This window comes from Lissotriton vulgaris, chromosome 8 (assembly GCF_964263255.1).
Source record: "Lissotriton vulgaris chromosome 8, aLisVul1.2, whole genome shotgun sequence".
In the NCBI taxonomy this organism is placed as follows: domain Eukaryota; kingdom Metazoa; phylum Chordata; class Amphibia; order Caudata; family Salamandridae; genus Lissotriton; species Lissotriton vulgaris.
This window is the reverse complement of record NC_141696.1, coordinates 1,168,942,870-1,168,962,186: the sequence shown is the minus strand read 5'-3', so window position 1 is coordinate 1,168,962,186 and position 19,317 is coordinate 1,168,942,870. Positions and strand designations below refer to the sequence as shown.

Sequence of the window (19,317 nt, the reverse complement as noted above, 5' to 3'; positions counted from 1 at the left end):
TAATCCTCAATTTACTAAATCTATGTACATACTCAGATTGGCTAAGCATTGCTTAGAAATTCTCCACGCATATTTAGATTTGCTGTCTCTGGGTATGCTTAGATTTGCCACTCACTGTATAACTAACTCAGTCTGGGCAAAAGAAGGGATCTCTAATAAGATCCATGTGTTGTTGGGAGACCTATACAATAACCGTGAAGGAATCTGCATCTAGCACCCATGATGAAGATAATGCAAGTACTTGCCTATGAATAACTGTTTAGCAGGGCTGATGCAGGTAAAGTGTTCAGAGTTATCAGTGTCATTTAGGATGAGCAGAATTCTAAGGGATATTTCTTTGTTTACAGTTTGCGAGTTGTGTTTTTTAACGGTATTCACTGTTTGTTCTTTTGTCTCACAGGTCTGTGTATGTGTGATATTATGCAGAATCTTTCAGTGACATTCGAAGTTGAGCCTCCTAAGACGCGTTGCTGAAATGTTGGGACTGATGTTGAGATGAGGAAGAATGTTAGTGAGTTGAGGAAAGAGTCTGAGAAAAATAAGAGTAGAGATGATGAGCTGCAGGCTGAGGGCAGTGACCCAAAAGTAACAGTTGTACAGGCAGCAACTTGGTAGCTCATCATTTTAAAGTTAACCAGGGTCTCTTTCATGTTTATCTCCAGGGAGGTCCCAGGTTCCTGAAACCAAACCTGATGTCTCAGGACCAGTTCTTCAGAACAGGTACTGTAGATGGTGAGGTGGACCCTGTGGTAAACAGAACTCAGGTGAACCATCAGAATTCAAGTTTTTGTAGAACAGAGGTGACATAATTATTTCTCTTTTTTGATTACAGAAAGAATGGCCAGGTGGGACTGCAAAAAAGTGAATAAGTGTTCTCTATGATTGGTGGTTGAGAGTATACACAGCCCTGTGCATCTCCATCATAAAAAGCAGATGGTATGTAACTGTTCCCACGCATCTTTTAGCACGAAATACTGTTACAACGAATCTATTACAACACAGGACCCTTTACAACGAATACCTTTACAACGCATTACACTACAACGCAGATACTATTACAACGCATACCATTACAACGTAAGTATAGGTAAGTTTATCTTTTTTTAAAAACATTTATTAGGGGTATTGGGTTTGGGTTTAGGGGTACAGGGGTATTTTTAGGTTTCAGGGTTGGGTTTGGGTTTTGGGGTACAGGGGTATTTTTAGGTTTCAGGGTTGGGTTTGGGTTTTGGGGTACAGGGGTATTTTTAGGTTTCAGGGCTGGGTTTGGGTTTTGGGGTACAGGGGTATTTTTAGGTTTCAGGGCTGGGTTTTGGGGAGCAGGGGTATTTTTAGGTTTCAGGGTTGGGTTTGGGTTTTGGGGTGCAGGGGTATTTTTAGGTTTCAGGGTTGGGTTTGGGTTTTGGGGTACAGGGGTATTTTTAGGTTTCAGGGTTGGGTTTGGGTTTTGGGGTACAGGGGTATTTTTAGGTTTCAGGGTTGGGTTTGGGTTTTGGGGTACAGGGGTATTTTTGGGTTTGGGTTTTGGGGTACAGGGGTATTTTTAGGTTTCAGGGTTGGGTTTGGGTTTTGGGGTACAGGGGTATTTTTAGGTTTCAGGGCTGGGTTTGGGTTTTGGGGTACAGGGGTATTTTTAGGTTTCAGGGCTGGTTTTGGGGTACAGGGGTATTTTTAGGTTTCAGGGTTGGGTTTGGGTTTTGGGGTACAGGGGTATTTTTAGGTTTCAGGGTTGGGTTTGGGTTTTGGGGTACAGGGGTATTTTTAGGTTTCAGGGTTGGGTTTGGGTTTTGGGGTACAGGGGTATTTTTAGGTTTCAGGGCTGGGTTTGGGTTTTGGGGTACAGGGGTATTTTTAGGTTTCAGGGCTTGGTTTGGGTTTTGGGGTACAGGGGTATATTTAGGTTTCAGGGTTGGGTTTGGGTTTTGGGGTACAGGGGTATTTTTAGGGTTCAGGGCTGGGTTTGGCTTATGGGGTACAGGGGTATTTTTAGGGTTCAGGGCTGGGTTTGGGTTATGGGGTACAGGGGTATTTTTAACATTTTTTAAATGTATTTTTAACATATATATTAACATATTCTTTCATAAAATGTAATTTAAATAATTAAACTATTTAAATAATTATTAATTATTATTAATTACATTATTTTAAAAAATTATATACTTACCTATACTTACGTTGTAATGGTATGCGTTGTAATAGTATATGCGTTGTAATGTTTTGCGTTGTAAAGGTATGCATTGTAAGGGATCTTGCGTTGTAAAAATTGCGTGCTAATGGTATGCGTGCTAAAAGTATGCGTGCTAACAACATACATCCTCAGCAGATATGACATACATTGCATCTTCAGTGGTAGTCCATTCATTACAAAGTAGTTAGAGAATTACAAGGGGAATTAAGTTATTGTAAAACAAAGGACCTATTTGAAGGAGATTTTTTAACACCATGCGCGCTAGCGCAATTCCGCTCCTGTGCTGAGTTTTTTAAAACCGCACTTTACGTGACGAGCTGGGCTCGTCATCAGCGTGCGAGGAGGCTACGCCATGACGAGCCCAGCTCGTCATCAGCGTGGAAGGGGTTAAACGGATGGGAATCGGAAGGCACTTCTGCGCCTGAGTTGAATTGCTGTATACAAACCTCCGGGCTTGAGTGCGAAATGGCAGAGTGGTGTTGGGGGCTTTTAGTATAAAGCATGCATCGGGCAGGGATGTCTGTTCTCACCGCATCTGTTTGAACTGGCGTTGGAGCCACTGGCCGTTCGGCTAAGGAAGGCGATGGAGGGGCTGCGGGGTCCGATTAGGAGACACCACCCGTGCTCTCACCATAAGTAGATGACGCAATATTTTACTTGAAGAGGCCGGGAAAATCTGTTCCTACATTAATGGCGCACCTAGAGGAGTTTGGTTGTGTCGGAGGACTGAGACCAAATAGAAGCAAGAGTATTCTGTTACCCCTGGGAGTACTAGCCCAGCCCCCCATGGACTGCCTGCCAGATCTGGGTATACGATCAGACAAGGACAAATTTAGACACCTCGGCATAATGGTGGCAGCAAAGACGTCCGATAAACATTAAATTTACAATATTGAGAGGTTGTCGGAGGGACTACATAAATCTATTCAGTTCTGGACTGGCTTATCCTTGTATATTAAGGGTAGGGTGGCTATTGCTAAATAGTCTTTCTGCCCAGATGTCTCTATGTGCTACAGAATTCCCTGTCCCCCGTACCCCGAGATACATTCAAGTGCTCAAACAGCCTAATGGTATCGCTGGTTTGGGCCAGCAAGAGAACTTGTGTGGCTCTGGACACTTTAAAACTGGACAGGGAGGAAAGGGGTTATGATTAGCGGACATGGAGTTATATTACTATGCTGGACACATCCAGTACCCAGCTAAATGAATGCCTGACACAAACAACAGCGAGAAGCGGTTCCTGCAAAGAGCGCATATGGGTAGACCCCTGACGGAACTACTGATGAGGGGCTCGAAGCTGGGGGAGGAGTTTCCTTACCTGGTGCGACACACTGCTCAGGTGTGGAAATAGATAAAGTCCAGAGTTCTTAGACGGCTGTCCTTCTCCATCTCCATCTCCAGGAAACTGGAGATTTGGTCGCTGAAACCATTCAAAGACATAGGGTCCATCATGTCCATCACTCGATGGCAAGAGGGAGGCTGTTAACTACTAAGATTTGTATCTGGTGGAATGATTCCTCAACTATCGGGAGGCTCAAGAGGCTTTCACGTTGGGCCAGGTCCAATTCCTACAATATGCCAAAATGGCATAAACAGAGAGGGAGATTTGGAGGAACTTCCTGGAAGCAGCCCCATGGTCTGAGCTCCTATAGCTACTTCTGAGTAAGGGGAGGGGAGGGGACACGCCTGCCGTCCTGGATGTATTAAGCCCTTAGATCGGACAGGTCCGGAAGATAGCTAGTAGCTAGAATTGCCTGGGGAAAGCAACTGGGGGAACAACTCACAGACAATGAATGCGAGAAGTCTTGCTCACTGGTGAAAAGGTCTACGGGATAACCCGCACATATCTTATGCCACTCAAACTCAACAGAACATGTTCAGGCTGCTTGACTGTGTGTCCTCTCTGTGGATGGGGGAGATACTTTCTTACACACTGCACAGCAATGAAGTACAGGCATATTGGCTGGAAGTAGTGAAACGGATCTATGGTGTGACAAAGTTGTCAATGGAGCCTATCCCTAAGCAGTGCTTATTGGGTATCGTTGGACATCCAATGCAAGTAAAAATGCATTATAAATTCATCCAGCTGGCACTCCTGATGAAGCGGAGGATCGCTATCGATTGGTTGGGCACTCCGGGGCCCATTGTAGCAAGTTAGGTGAAGGATATTATTGAATGGTTAAGACACATAATATGCGATCTCGTTGAGATAAAAAGGTAATAGAAGACTTCGAGGTCTGGGAAGATAAGAAGGGGGTCGATGGCCAGTATCTGACGCGTCAGGGGTTTCCCCTTTCACCTTAGGATGCTTCCGGCTGACACAATATGGTCTGTAGAGACACAGGTGGGATTACAAGGTACTTCCAAGGAACAATGAAAGAATATGATACGGAATGCACAGTAGTCTAGGTTGTTGGAGGGAAAATTATACAATACCAAAGGGACATATACAGGAGGGCTGGGTTGCTTTACCAATTCTAATATTTTGGCAACATTGGAATAGAATTGTCACAGTATTCATGTTGTGCATTCATAATGTTATGTAAAAGCATAAAAAAAGATTTTTATAGAAAGTTATTCTAAAACTAAGTGAAAGGTTCTTACAGTGGACATAATAGGTATCTATGGGAAATCTGGTAGTGCATCCATTGTGCACTACCAAAAGGATCTGTATGTTTGTAACATGAAGCGATTTTTTGATAAACATAAAACAAGTTCTTCTATTGAATCAATACATGTCATACTTTAACTATTGATGTAATCTTTAATGATTCTTAGGCTCATCTTACAAGTCAAAGGAGGTATGCTGGAACAGGTCTAGCAGATACTTTAATCTATTGTATTATACAGTTTGGACTGTAATTTGGTGAAGGGAGCATTTTGGGTTTGCAAATCCAAAGAGGGTCTGTGAATCCAAAAGTCTCTGACTGGCTGGTTACAACTTCAGGAAAAATTGGAGGTTACCTGATCATCAAACATTTTGGACTCTAACAATGATTTAGAATCATGCGGAAAGACCACATGGTAAAACTATTGAAAAAGGTAACAACCTGCACCGAACGCAGAACAATGTGAGGTAACCTTATTTCTTCATGCTATTTCTCATTTTTGATCTGTATGAACATTATTATACGTACCAGAATCTGAATGGCTGCTGGCAGATTATCTGAGGGAAAGTCCGGAAGGCCAATGGTGGACGATTCCTGGGAGCAGAGTGTTGTGGCAAAGGACAATAGCTGTGTTACTCTGGAAAGACAAGCATTGGTAAATGCATTAAGTTTCGCCTATGCGATAAATAAGAAGCTGGTTTTTGTTGTAAGCTGCAGCTTGCTGAGTAGTTGTACACAATAAGTTAAAGAAAGTCTGTTAAAGTGTTATGACTTGTTTATGTACAAAAAGCCAATATATTGTGCTGTTACTTGTGGTATCGTGTGGGTAAGCAATAGCAACATTTTGAAAAATTAAACCAAAGAAGAAAATAATAGAATTAATTGATGTAATAGCAATATTATGTGTTTAGATGAGTTCTGACAACTGTTGGGCCCGGTGCCACTGCACTTGCTGCACCATTAAAATCATGCCACTAGTGCCTGCAAGATAACTGCATTGTGACTGCCTTTTTAGTTGTAAAATATAGCAATATTTTGTGTTTAGAGGAGTTGTGACAACTTTTGGTCCAGTTTAGTTGGGTCCCTAGAGCTTTTGGCCCCATTGCCACGGCACCTGCGGCACCATTCAAATCAAACCCCTTTCAACGGCAAGATAACTGCAATTGTTTCTGCTTGAATAGTAGTAAAATATAGCAATATTATGTGCTTAGAGAAGTTATGACAAAATTTGGGCCAGGTGCTATTGCACCTGCTACACCTTTCAAATTATGACCCTGTTGTTTGCAAGGTAACTGCTCTCATGGTTGCCTGTTTAAAAGTAAAATATAGTCATATTAGGGGTTTAGTGGAGTGCCTAGAGCTTTTGGGCCTGGTGCTATTGCAACATGATGCACCATTCAAATCAGATCCTATTGTCTGCTAGGTAAATGCACTTGTGACTGTCTTGTTTAGCAGTAAAACGTTGCAATAATCTGGGAATAGTGGGGTCCCTAGAGCTTTTGGCCCCAGTGCCACTGTACCCGCTGCACCAATCAAATCAAGTTCCTTTTAACTGCAATGTAACTGCAATTGTGACTGCATGTTTAGAAGTAAAAAAAAAATAGCAATTTTATGTGTTTAGAGGAGTGCTGACAATTTTTGGGCTCAGTGCTACTGCACATGCTGCACCATTCAGATAGTGACCCTGTTGTCTGCAAAGTAACTGCTCTTATTGCTGCCTGTTTAATATGAAAATATAGCATAGCTTTTGCATATTAACTTTATTTTTAACGTGCAATGTTTATTACAACATGTTTTAATTTAATCATAATGATCAAATAGATAAAGTTGAAAAAATCAATCTTATAATGCCTACAAAGTGCAAAGAAAGGTACTGAGGCATGAATAGGAAATACCACAAACACTATAAGGCTAAAGCATCTACTTTACACAACTAAGTAAGAAAAAGCAAGCATTCCACCATACTGTTAGAAGCGGTCTACCTTTCCCGTGGGAAGAGATATTATCTTGACAGTGAATGGGGCTTAAACAGTGTGTACAGCTTTAGTAGAAGTATGGTAAATGCATGCAGCCAGGGGAAGTTAACAAAAAAAAGAGTTTCACACAAGAACGAATGAACACAGTAATTCGGCTCCAGGAACAGTTAAGAGCCCCTTTTAGGGTATATTAAATACAAGAGATTTCACAAGGGCAGTGCAAGCACTGTGCAGGCAAAACCTATAAAAGGAAGTGTTTTCAAATCAAAATTGTAATATAATATATTGTTGGTATTAAAGCAGAACATTGTACAGAACTGTATATCCATATGTTGGTAAATAATGCTTCTATGTCAAAAGCAATATATAATACCAGAATAAAAGTAGTGGTGTAGCAGGAAATATGAACATTTCTTCTATATGTTAACTTTAAGGGTATTGGTATTGTCAGTCTACTGAAGATTCAATGTAAATCTTGTGCTTACAAATCATGAGCATACTGAACTTTGCATTGGAAAGCTTATGTGTCTCAGGGTGTGCGTGTATATGTTTAGGCTTATGTGTATGACACTCAACAGCAATATAGCAACCTTCCTGATTAACACTAATCTAAGTGGAGTTCAAAGCTTGTCCAAGGTTATTTTCATTCACTAACGGACAAAATTCTATAGATGAAGTGATATCATAGGTACTACATCTGATTCATATCTTCAGGTTACTGTTCTCAAAATAGTATCACTCAAGGTAAGAGTGGGCATCATTTTGAGAAAATTCATCTGGAACCCTAACAAGAATAAAAGGCAACTATCTACATGATAAAGCTTGGTCTAAATGCCACATATGAGGAAGCGCCTTGTCCATAAGCAGGGATTGTAGAGGTGCTATTTGAGGTTCCGATTTGCCTGTTCTCAGAGGAATCAAGTGTATGCTACTATTCTCATCCTTGCTAGACCCTGGTATTAACAAGCTCTGGGCCCTTTAACGAACATCATATTGTACTGTAGTTGTTCACCAATCGCTACACATACTGCTTGTAGAGGCATATTAGGAATTGTTATGGAGTTGAAACTATGTGGGATTTGCCACGAAGGCCAAATCAGAATATGGTGTTAAATTGTTGACAATTTTTAAATATATTGATGAAGTAATTTTTTCTTGTGTAGTCTCAATATGACTTATTGTGCAGTCTTTGAAAACTAAACATTGAAGAGAAACAAACTTGGAAAGCACTTAAGAAGTATCAACTGATGTAAGTGAAACTAATATATAGGCTGAAGAAGTAAAAGATTGAGAAAGGCCATTGGAGGACAACTGGGAAAACATAACAGTTGATTCAACAGACTTGAGCCACCAGGAGCTATATAAACCAAAGTCTTGATTTACAGCCTTACAAGACAAACTTCTCTTAGCTTGCTCCCGCAAAAACATTACTAAACTCCTTTTACTCAAAACCCCTGGTTCCAAAATCAAAACACCTTTAGACCTTTTAGAAATTTGGACAGGAGATAAAAACCTTGACTCTCCATGTTCAAAAGAGACTGACTGGATGTCCTGTTTTTCTCAAAATTATCTTTACAAATGTTCTTTTGCCGAGACACTTTGCCATCAAGTTTATTCCTCTCACCTTGAAATAAATTATCCTAACTATTTAGTAAGTCTTATATCCAGTCAAGACAAACTTTGGACCTGGGAGCTCTTTTTTGTAACAGCTTAAATGGTGAAACACTAGTGGCACTATGTGAAGTTGTAAGGTATGACCACACTTTTGGTCTCAAAAAGTTCTCAACATCACAGCCCAAAGCTATGGCTGCTGGAAACCCTTCTTTCACAAACCTATTCACCCTCTCCAATAGGCCATTGGAAGAAAGATAATATACAGCAACATGCAAATATTTGATGTGAAATGACACAATAAACTGTCTCATTTGCATAGAAGTGAAATATGTACCATTGTCTGAGACAAGTCCTTTAGGGTAGCCTTTCTCAAAAAATTTTAGTACAGCTATGGTGTTGGGAGCAGAATCAAAATCAAAATACACTCACTTTGAGAAGTAATCAATACCCAGCTTCAGATTAATAGTGCTCTTAGATTTTACAGGGAAGTTATTTGCTAAGCACCAACTAAACAAACCAAAGAATTGGGCAGACGAAAAATTATTGATACCATTAAAACAAACAGGATTCTGCACCGGTTGTTCAACTGTTAACAATATAACAACTATAATAATAATAATAATAAAGAGCTTATAGAGCGCTCAGTAACGCCATCACGGCGTGTCCCCGCGCTGTCCCAACTCTTACTCTATTTGCAAAAAAATCACTTATACAGAAATCAATGTTATATGCCTGTTTCGTGGACTATTCCACGACTTTCGACAAAGTGAACCGGCAAAGGCTGTAGACCAAGTTCTTAACATGGAAAATGATCCTTATCTTATGCATTTTATCATCGAATTGCATACTGATACATGGATACAGGTAAAGCGATCTATTGACAATACCCTGACTTATAAATTCCGTACCGAGAACGGCCTCAGACAAGGATGTATTATGGCCCCTTTATTATTTTCCTTGTATATTGCCAATTTAACAGAGTTACTGGTGTCAGATCAGGGTATTCCTTCCCAGCTGGGAGGTACAAAAATAACATATTTGGCCTATTCCGATGAATTGATGATCCTGTCTCAAACTCCAAAAGGCCTACAACATCAGTTAAACCATTTGCATAAGCATAACTTGGAGAACGAATTAATTGCCAATCTGTCCAAAATGAAAGCCATGACCTTTGGGAAGAAAACTAAATTTGTGTGGTGGGGGGTGCTAGGAGATACTACAACTGAAATAGTGAGACAATATGATTATTTCAGAGTGATATTTGAAAGCAAGATATCATGGTCGAAACATCTAGCAATTAGAAAGCTTAAGTCTACGATGATCACCAAATCGGTGTTAATATTTGCAAATCTGTTCGGCGAGAAAGCAATCAGGCCATCATTGAAAGCATTAAACATTAAACTAATCCCATATTTGTCATATGCATCTCCTGCGTTGAACCACAAGACCATTTTTAGTCTTGATAAACTTTTTATGCAACATGTACGTAACCTGCTCCACCTCCGTACAGCAGCCCCCAACTGTGTCATCAGACTAGAATTAAGTCTAAAATCTCTAATATCACTCCACTACAGAAGCACCATGAATTCTGTGATTGTGCAAAAGCTGATCCAACATCATTAAAATACCTAATCTATCAGGAAGTTAGCAAAACTACATAAAAGGAGTTAAAGTTGCACACCTTACCAGCAAGCTTAGAAACTTATGATTTACCTGATCCACAGACACTGGCACAGATTAAGCGAACAGCCTGGCAAATCGTACTCTGTGGTACCTTTACTCCTAAACAGAGGGACTCTGATCCGGCATAGGCCAAACAACACAACCATATGGATTTAGTGTTTGATACCTACTCTCTACAGAGTCAAGAATACTTGGCATCAAATTTGCCTGGCTATGTTAAAAAGAAATGTTTAAGGTTCAGATTGTTTTATATTCCGATTCATGTATTCAAAGGGAAATGGAACCCAGCTTCTAAGATAAAACTGTTTGTCGTCTTTGTGGGCATGCAACCAAATCCCTTCAACAACACAACATATGTATTTTCCCTAAACTGTTGCATTTCAGAAAAAAGCATTTTCGCCCCATGTTCAACCAGGCAAAATTCAGATCAATTGTGGAAGCTGTCAGGTACTGTCTTAGCACTAAGGAAGACAGTGCAATAATAATGTTAACAACATTTTTAGATTAAGCTTATAACGCCCTATCTATATATATTGTTCTCTCAATATATATGTACTGATTTGTCTCTTTTGTATCTGGATTTAACTAACCTGTTTTTATACAACCTGTCTTAATCTATATGCCTTTTTGCACACTTTGCACATTTCCACCACATCAGTGTTTTTTAAAGAAAAAGTTAGTAGTTCAAATAAGATCGATGGAAGGGGCTGCGTCAGACTGTGAAAGGGTGGACCAATAGTGTAATAATAAGGCTAGTAATGTTACTGGCATCTCTTCCGCAAACATATAAATGTCTAATCTTTGCTTGACTATGCTTGTATCAAGATTCATGCTAACTGCTCCTAAATACTGATTGCAAATTGTATGTCTCTGGACGTTAGTATATTTCCGAAAATGTGTATTTAAGAAATGGCACCTCTCTTTCTTTTTCTCCTTGAGAGCAAAACAAGATCGACCGTTTAACCCGCCTGCTACTGTGATTGTCTAAAGGACAGTATTGCAATAATATGCCAATGGAACTTTTAGATTAGGCGCACTATTAACTATGTGATTCAGATATTCTGTCCATACTCTGAATTGTATGTTCTGAGTTCACATGCAAAGAAACTGATCTCTTTTATGACATGATTTTATAAGACTATTATTTTAGAAGTATCTAAACATCTATCTTCTGATTCTTGTACTGACCGTGATGTTCTATACATTTTATTGCAATCTTTTGAATAATATAATAAACTTATATTACTACTGCTACTAATCAAGTAACATTTTGCTCTGTAAGTAGCATCTCAAACGAGCCAGCAAAGACTAAATCAACTTTCACCCAAGCATCACTGAGCAAGGGAACCATATGTAGAGGAGTTTTACAATGCTTAACAGACAAAAGACACACATTGCAACAATGAATCCATTTAGAAACCTCTGATTCCAAAGATGGTCATCAAAAGTATTGTTTAATGTTTTTACAGGTAGCATTCGCCACAAGATGCCCTTCATAAAGCTAGCTAGCTAACAATGAATCCCTAACGGAAACAGGAAGAACACGATGTCTCAACAAGGTACCCTTTACTACTGATAACTCATTGTAACTTGAGCAGTTGTCCTCAATTAAACTTTCAAACTCCTTTCTTTGAGACACCAAACATTGACAACATTGAAAACTGTTGCCAAAACGTAATCATCTTTTGAAGAATTAAGCCATTGCTAAGACGAGAGCAAATGTTTACCTTCTAAAATATCTTCCACCTGTGCTACCACACACTCCACATCATTATCCTGTCGATCCAAAGCATCAGAAATAGGAAACCTAGATAAACAATCTGCTCTTAGATTTTTGCCCCCAAGTATAAATTCCAGAGTGAAATTGTATCACCGAAGACATGACAACAACCTGAAAAGTCTGCCAGACACCTTCGCTGAACCATTGCCAGTGAGTATCTAAACTAAAGGTTTGTGGTATATGTATAAATCAAAATGCAAGCCTCACAAAAAAGTTCTAAACTTTTCAAGAACCTAGTGCTTCTCTTTATGAGTTCTGGTTGTTTCAAAGAACGAGAAGCAAAAGCAACCGTCTGCTCTTTGTCCTGAACCCACTGAGATAACAAAATGCCCAGACCAATCTGGCTAGCATCCACAGTTAAAAGATATTTCTTGCCAGACAAAAGATGAGAGAGCTGGTGCTGAAACAAGATGATTAACTTTAAGAAAGGCTTCATTGACAGCATCAGTCCAGGCACACGTTTCACCTTCCTTTAGAAGCTTACACATAGTGTGCACTATAAATGCATAACCCTGAATAAAACATGCATAACATTCAATCAAACCTAAGAAAGAGTAAGGTGTATCGTTGTCTCTGGTAGCAGAGCATTTTAAATTGCTTGAATTACAGAACATTTTGGCTTAATACCTGGGGACAGCTGGTATGACCCAAATATTGTAGTTATTGAATTAAAAATTGGTCATTTGCCCCACCTAAAGCCAGTGCTTAATTTGAACGGGTGGTTTCCGGTGCTGGGCAGAGTCACTTAATTGTGAACACCGGCTCCTGTGACAGTATGCCACGAGGGGACGCTCTCTGGTTAATTCCGGTCCCAGAATGCTTGTTTCCGGTTCAGGGAAGACCTGGCTTGGAAGTTCGGGCTGGACTGTTCCCATGAGGCACAAGGTCAAGACTGATTTGAATATAGCTGGGTCTGAACTGAGGTGGCGAAGTGAACTAAAGAATGAAGATGGAATCAACCCACATCTGTGGCTGGGGGTGGGTGTCTGAAAAGTTTCAGCGTTCCGTCCATCATCTCCTTGTGTTTAATTTTGAGAGGACCACAGCAACAGTTAGCTATTAATTCAATATACCTTAACAATGACTATTACATGCTTAAGAGGCCATTCTTATAGCTTTGGGGATTGAAATAATCCTAATTGTCACGCTTGTAGGAATGTGATGGTTAGTAGTTGTGTTATTATTATCAGTCACAGCATGGCAGGGGCAATGTGTGGTGCAAGTTGTAGTGGCCTCCTGGCGAAGGCCCAGGATTTATTTTTATTTTACAAATTAAGCACTGTCTAAATGCCAACATCCCCTAAACACAGTGAAAACCTTATCCAAAATCAGATGAAGTCCTTGAATGTTGTCAGCAAAAACAAGAACATTGTCTTGTAACAGCTGGCACATATAGATGTGGAGGTTAATACAAATGTCAGTCTAGGAAACTTGTATGCTCAAAATGGTGTGACAAAGGTAGTTAGTTCTTGCAATGTAGCAGCTAAGAAGATCTGATGCTAGGTAGATCTTATATCAAGTTAAGAAAAAAACTTTGCTTGACCCAGATTACCCATCAATTTGTGGATTTGTGTAGCGGGTGACAATCAACTATAATATTCTTAGTAAGTGTGCAAAGGTCAGCACACAAACTCATCTGACATTTTGAATTATAAAAATAGGACTGACCCACTTTGCGGAATTGGACTCTTGAATAATGTCTTCAGAGACCAATTCATGCAACAATTTCATAAGATCATCTCTTAAAGTAAAGGTATAGGTCTTAACTTGCTAGTAACTGGGACAGCAGTTTACTTAAGTCTGATTCTGTGTTAAAACCTAGCAATACTGCCAATGTTTTCATCACAAACTTCTGGAAATGGGAATTTTAGAAATTAACACTTGGAACCAACAACAAACCTAATTTCACCATATCTAGCCACTCAAAAATATGAATTTTAGTTGCAATTTTCCTACCCAAACACATAACAAAATCCGTAAAATAGCCAAGAATCTCTATATCTAGATCACCGTAGGCCTTAGGATGTATAATTGGAGAGTTCAAACCCCATATCTCTACCCCACTGTTTGTAAAACAAGGAATCAGAAATAATAGTGAAAAGGCGCTCCTGAATAAGCATCATATTTAGAATAAGATTGGACGCTATTATTCTTTACACCAGGGTTCTTTGGCTTTGACAGTGGCATAAACATTTGTGTCTACAGTGAGCACTACTTTGGATGAATCATATGTACAATTATTCACATACAACTCAACACTATCAAACTTGCCATGAGTTTTGCCACTTTTACACACGCTTTGAAAGTGCCACATCTTTTTGCACTTAATGCAGGGTTTAGCTTGCTCTTGACACTTGACAGTTCAGATTATTACTTGAGTGAGCTCTAGAACCCCACCGGTAGTAAACACCATAGTTTCTTTTTTTTTTTAAACAAAACCTCACCACTGACTCACCAAATGCGCCTACAGTCACCCCACTGAATTCAGCAAAAGCCACCAACACCTCCAAACAAGCCAGATGGTACACTCCAGAGCTCAGAACTACCAAAACACAATTGCTACCAACTCAAGAAGTGCTGGAGCATGACTAGGGACCCCTCCAAAAGAGCCACCCACAAAGCAGGCCTTAACAACTACCACCTCCACATCAAGTAAACCAAGAGAGCAACAATCTCTGTCCTCATTGACACTGCAGCCAACTGCACAAAAAAACTCTTCAAAATCGGCATGGAATTCTCTAACACAACAGCCACAGAGATCACCATCCACCACATCCAAGAACTTTGCGACCTCCTCTCAGACTACTTCCACAGCAAGATAACCACCATCTATAACTTCGACCCCCTAACCCACCACTATTAGCCTCAACAACCTCTCTCATCCAGCAAACACAAGCCGCACGATAACCGCTTGGTCCCCGATCACCACTCAGACCACCCCAACCATCATGTTGTCCACCGACTCTGGGCAACAACTGACCTCTGCCCCCATCATCTCTTCAACCTCAGAATCAACCCTATCATCACAGAGCTCACAAGTATTTTCAACACCTACATCATTTCCACTGCAACCTTGGAAACGCAGAGGTTAAGACCCCTCCTAAAGAAGCCCTCTGTCGACCCCAGCAACCTAAAAAATTACAAACCGATCTCCCTGCTCCCCTACCCAGCCAAAGTACTCAAAAAAGCCATCAGCCAACAGTTTATTGAATACCTGAAACTAAACCACCTCCTTCACACCTCCCAATCAGGATTCCGTGCCAACCACAACACAGAAACTGCACTGATTGCTGTCACAGACGACATTAAGACCCTCCTCGACCACAGAGAAACAGTAGCTCTGTTCCTCCTCAACCTCTCTGCTGCATTTGATACAGTCTCCGACCACATCCTCCTCTACAGACTCCACAACATCAGCATTCATCAGAACACCCTCAAGTGGATCACCTCCTTCCTCTAAAGAGACACACAGAGCATCCGTCTGCCCCCTTCAAATCTGCACGTAAAGACATCACATGCGGGGAACGTCAAGGGTCATCCCTCAGCCCCACTCTGTTCAACATCTACATGTCCCTCCTCGCAGACATCATCAAATCTCACAGACTCAACATAATCTCCTACTCTGAGGACACTCAACTGAATCTCCTGCTCACGGAGGACTCCCACAACACCAAAACCAACTTCTGCAATGCTATGACCGATGTAGCCAAATGGAAGCGAGACAATTGCCTCAAGCTAAACTTCGACAAGACAGAAGTGCTATTTGTGAAGAACTCCTCCACATGGTACCACAGCTGGTAGCCAGCAGAACTTGGACCAGCACCTGCTCCAATAGACAATGCACGCAACCTCAGCATCACCCTATGAAATGACAAGTCAACTCAGTCACCACGTCCTGCTCCCACACCCTCTGCATGCTCCGTGAATCTTCAGATGGATCCCAACCAATGCCAGAAAGACCATCACACACGGCCCAGTCACCAGTCACCTCGACTATGGCAACGCTCTCTACGCCGGATTTTCCAACCAGCTTCTCCAAATACTCCAGACCAAATACTGCAGAACACTGCAGCCAAACTCATCCTGAACCTCCCCAAATGGACCAGCATCACCCCACACCTCATAAACATCCACTGGCTACCCATCTTGAAGAGATTGACAGCTCAAGAGCCTCACACTGGCATACAAAGCTCTACACAACCAAGGAACTTCCTATAACGACCACCGACTAAGCTTCCACCTCTCTGCAAGACACCTGCGTTCCGCCTTGCTCACACCACACGCATCCATCGCAGCTGCAGCAGGGGACACTCTTTCTCCTATATCGCCATCAAGATCTGGAACAACCAGCCCCTCCACCTTCCTCCCTAGGAGACATCAGAAATAAACTCACGACCTTGCTTTTTTAAAAGGAGACACAGCAACCCCAGCGCCTAGATACCACTAGGGGGTGACAGTGCTACTCTATACAAATAATGTTTGATTGATGAAACCGGACCTTAAAGACATGTCTCTAACAGAAACCAAGCTAACAGTTTTCACCTCAAGCAGACACAACAGAACCTTCTATGCCTTTGGCCATATCTATAACTTTCTGTAACATTGGATCTCTGAGCTCAGTAGTCTTTCTTGGATCTTTTTTCAAAAGTAGCTATAGAAAACTGATCTCTAATATAAACGTCAAGCGAAATTACAGGAAGACCGCATTAGTCTCAAAGCGGAAATTTAATCTTCAACAGATTTTTCAGCATTTTTTTCTTTTGAAGAAGTTAAAGAGATTCAAAATAACACTTGACTTCTCGGAAAACGTGTTTTTCAGTCTAGCCAACATACTCATTCCAAACACCAGAGAAGACAAATGGAGCACGCTTTTTAGGAAACCCCTAACAGTGTGCAGTATCCACATGCCACCCCTGTATTATTTTCCTTCTTTCGCCCAATGATTGAGGTGACTGAAAGAGAAAGGCAGCAGGCAATAACTGAGACCAGTATCTACTGCAGCCGCCAACTACTGGGGTCGGACTTGCCACTTTGCCACTCTACGATTTGCTTGGTAGGCGACTGGCATGGGGGCTGCGTTCAGAAAACCATGAGCTGCCATTACACAACCATGAAACCAGTCTCCTGCTGTGTGGGGCTGGTTTGATTAGTTTTGCCTGGCCGGTTTTAGCTTGCAGTCCGGCCCAACAATGACTTCCGGTACCAACCGGAAGATGTAGGGAAAATGACAGGAGAGTACTGAAACCCTCGAAAAGTTTGCTACAACCACAGGCACTTTAGCTCAGTTAGTGCCAGCATGAGACGTATTTTAACTGAAAAACAGATTATGACAATGTCATGTCCATCATAGTTTAATAAACAGTTATGGTTCAAGGTCCTGACAAATCATCATCTCTTTCTTACTCGTTGGCACATATTCACAGCTTCAAAAGCATCCAATGCAATACAATACTCCTTGCTTTGCAGGCAGCAATCTGTGAAAGTAAATGGCAAACACAATATAAACCATTAACTATATTCTAATGTGCTTCTGTAAAGCAAGCTGCATGTAGCGTTGGCTGGGGAGGCAAAGCCGGACCAGTTAGGGACCACGAGGAACCCCTCCCGGTGGCGGGAATGGACACAAATGTTGCAAGGCAGAAAGCCAGCAAAAAAGTCACACAGCAATTGGGCGCAGGATTGAAACCCGCGAGCAGCCCAATAGGAGAGCGAGTGCTGGCACGAAGGGAAAGGTCAAAAGGAAAGGCATGGACCCCCTGGTTTACAACTGACCTCACCAGAGAATTTCACCTCACCGTCGACACCGCCAACAATCAGCCTCGCCGAATTGCCTGGAGGCGTGGGACACCGCCTCAACAACAACAACCTCACAGCAGCATTGCCTGGTGGCGTGTTCTCCTCCGGCGTGTTCCCCCCTGGAAGAACAGCATCATCGCCGTGAATCCGGCCCACCAGCAGTGCGCAGCCGTAACAAGGATGGAGGAATGCTGGTGAGGCCTGAAGGGAGCTGGGAGAGTGGGCCTGACTAAGGACGGTAAGGAGGGGCATGCTCTGCGGTGAGGCGGCAGGATGGCGATCCGGGGGGTTTCTCTCCACCGCGGGAACCCATGGGAGGTGCCCCTTTCTCCCGCAGAAGCGGGCCGCCAAAGTTGGGGGCGTGGACAAAGGAAGTAAAAGGGCGTTAAAAGAACGTTCAGTACTACGATAATTCTGCAAAAGTAATTAAAACTTTGAGAAGCCCTTCTTTTGGCTTGCAAGAAAGCTAATCGGCGATCCCAATTTGGACCCTTTGAGCCTCAGGAGAGGCAGGGGGCAGGGCATCGGCGCAGGGGAAATTGAGGCCACGGACCTGAGGCCAGCCTGCTGAGAGTCTGCAAGAATCCTAAATGGCGAGCAAGCATAGAAGGAGGCTGCCAGGCTTCCAGGAGGAAGAGGCTCACCAGGAGACGTAGGGGGGCACAGAAGAGCACAAGGCACCAGAGAGGGAATCCGGCCTGAGCTGGATGATGACTTGGTCGCCATGCTGGAGAATACAAGGGCACTCACTGAAAGGAAGCAGAAGATGGCTGCTGAAATAGTGGAGACGCCAGCAAAGAGGCCCAAACTGGCCACCAAGTAAGTGTAAGAACCGCCGAGACCAAGCATGAAGGGACCTGCAGCCAAAACAGCGGCCCCCTCCAAGGTGGGTGTACATGGAACAAAGGAAAAAGCACAGCAGGCACCCGCTACAGACAAGGGGACCAAGGCAAAGCCTGCGAAAGGGAAACAAGTTGGGCGCACTAGGGTCTCGTCACCAATACAGCTGCCTAAGGAGGAGGACGATCAACAAAATGTGAGCAACCCAAAATACCCTTGAGGGCTGGGGTAATTATGAAGAAGGGTAAAGGTGCCTTCAAGGGAATTTGTTTCGAAAGGGTTTCTGATTCAAAAATGATTTAAAGGATAAATAAATATACCTTGTCAACAATCAATTGAGCAAAATGATTTTTTTGATTAGATATGAAACCTCTTTAAGGAGGAGGACGGCAGTGAGCCAGAGGAATACGGCAACGAGGACTCACACGAGGGTCCAGTAGCCACACCAGCAGCCCCCAGGTGGAGAGAAAAAGCAGCAGATGCAGCAGCGGAGACTGGTGAGCAATAAGCGCTAAGTACAGGGGCTAAGGGGGGCATCAGGAAGTATTGCCAACTACGGGACCCAAATGGGAGTCACTAACTCCACAGCGAAGGGGCCATGGGGGTTCCCCCACCCCTGGCAGGTGAGCCCAGGAGACAGTCAAAAGGGGAATGGGTTCCAAGAGGAGGCATGGAGCATTCCCCCTTTCATCAGCAGGGCACGCACATCCCAACATTTATGCCCTGATGGCTGTAGGCAGGGACTAGCACTCAGTTAGGCAAAGGTTACCCCCCCGGCAAACACGGGCCCCAAAGCAGACAAGGGGCATAAAAAGATGGGTTGGCCAGGCA

At 42.3% G+C, this 19,317-nt stretch overlaps 1 protein-coding gene across 1 annotated transcript in view; it reads right to left on the bottom strand.

The window, feature by feature from the left end:
• The window catches only part of VWA8 (von Willebrand factor A domain containing 8), a 1,363,176-nt gene that overhangs the window by 980,250 nt on the left and 363,609 nt on the right, over positions 1–19,317 (bottom strand). Inside the window, exon 8 of the mRNA XM_086935029.1 lies at positions 5,326–5,434. Within this exon, the coding sequence (XP_086791155.1) occupies positions 5,326–5,434 (109 nt within the window). The remainder of the gene's footprint in view (positions 1–5,325; positions 5,435–19,317) is intronic.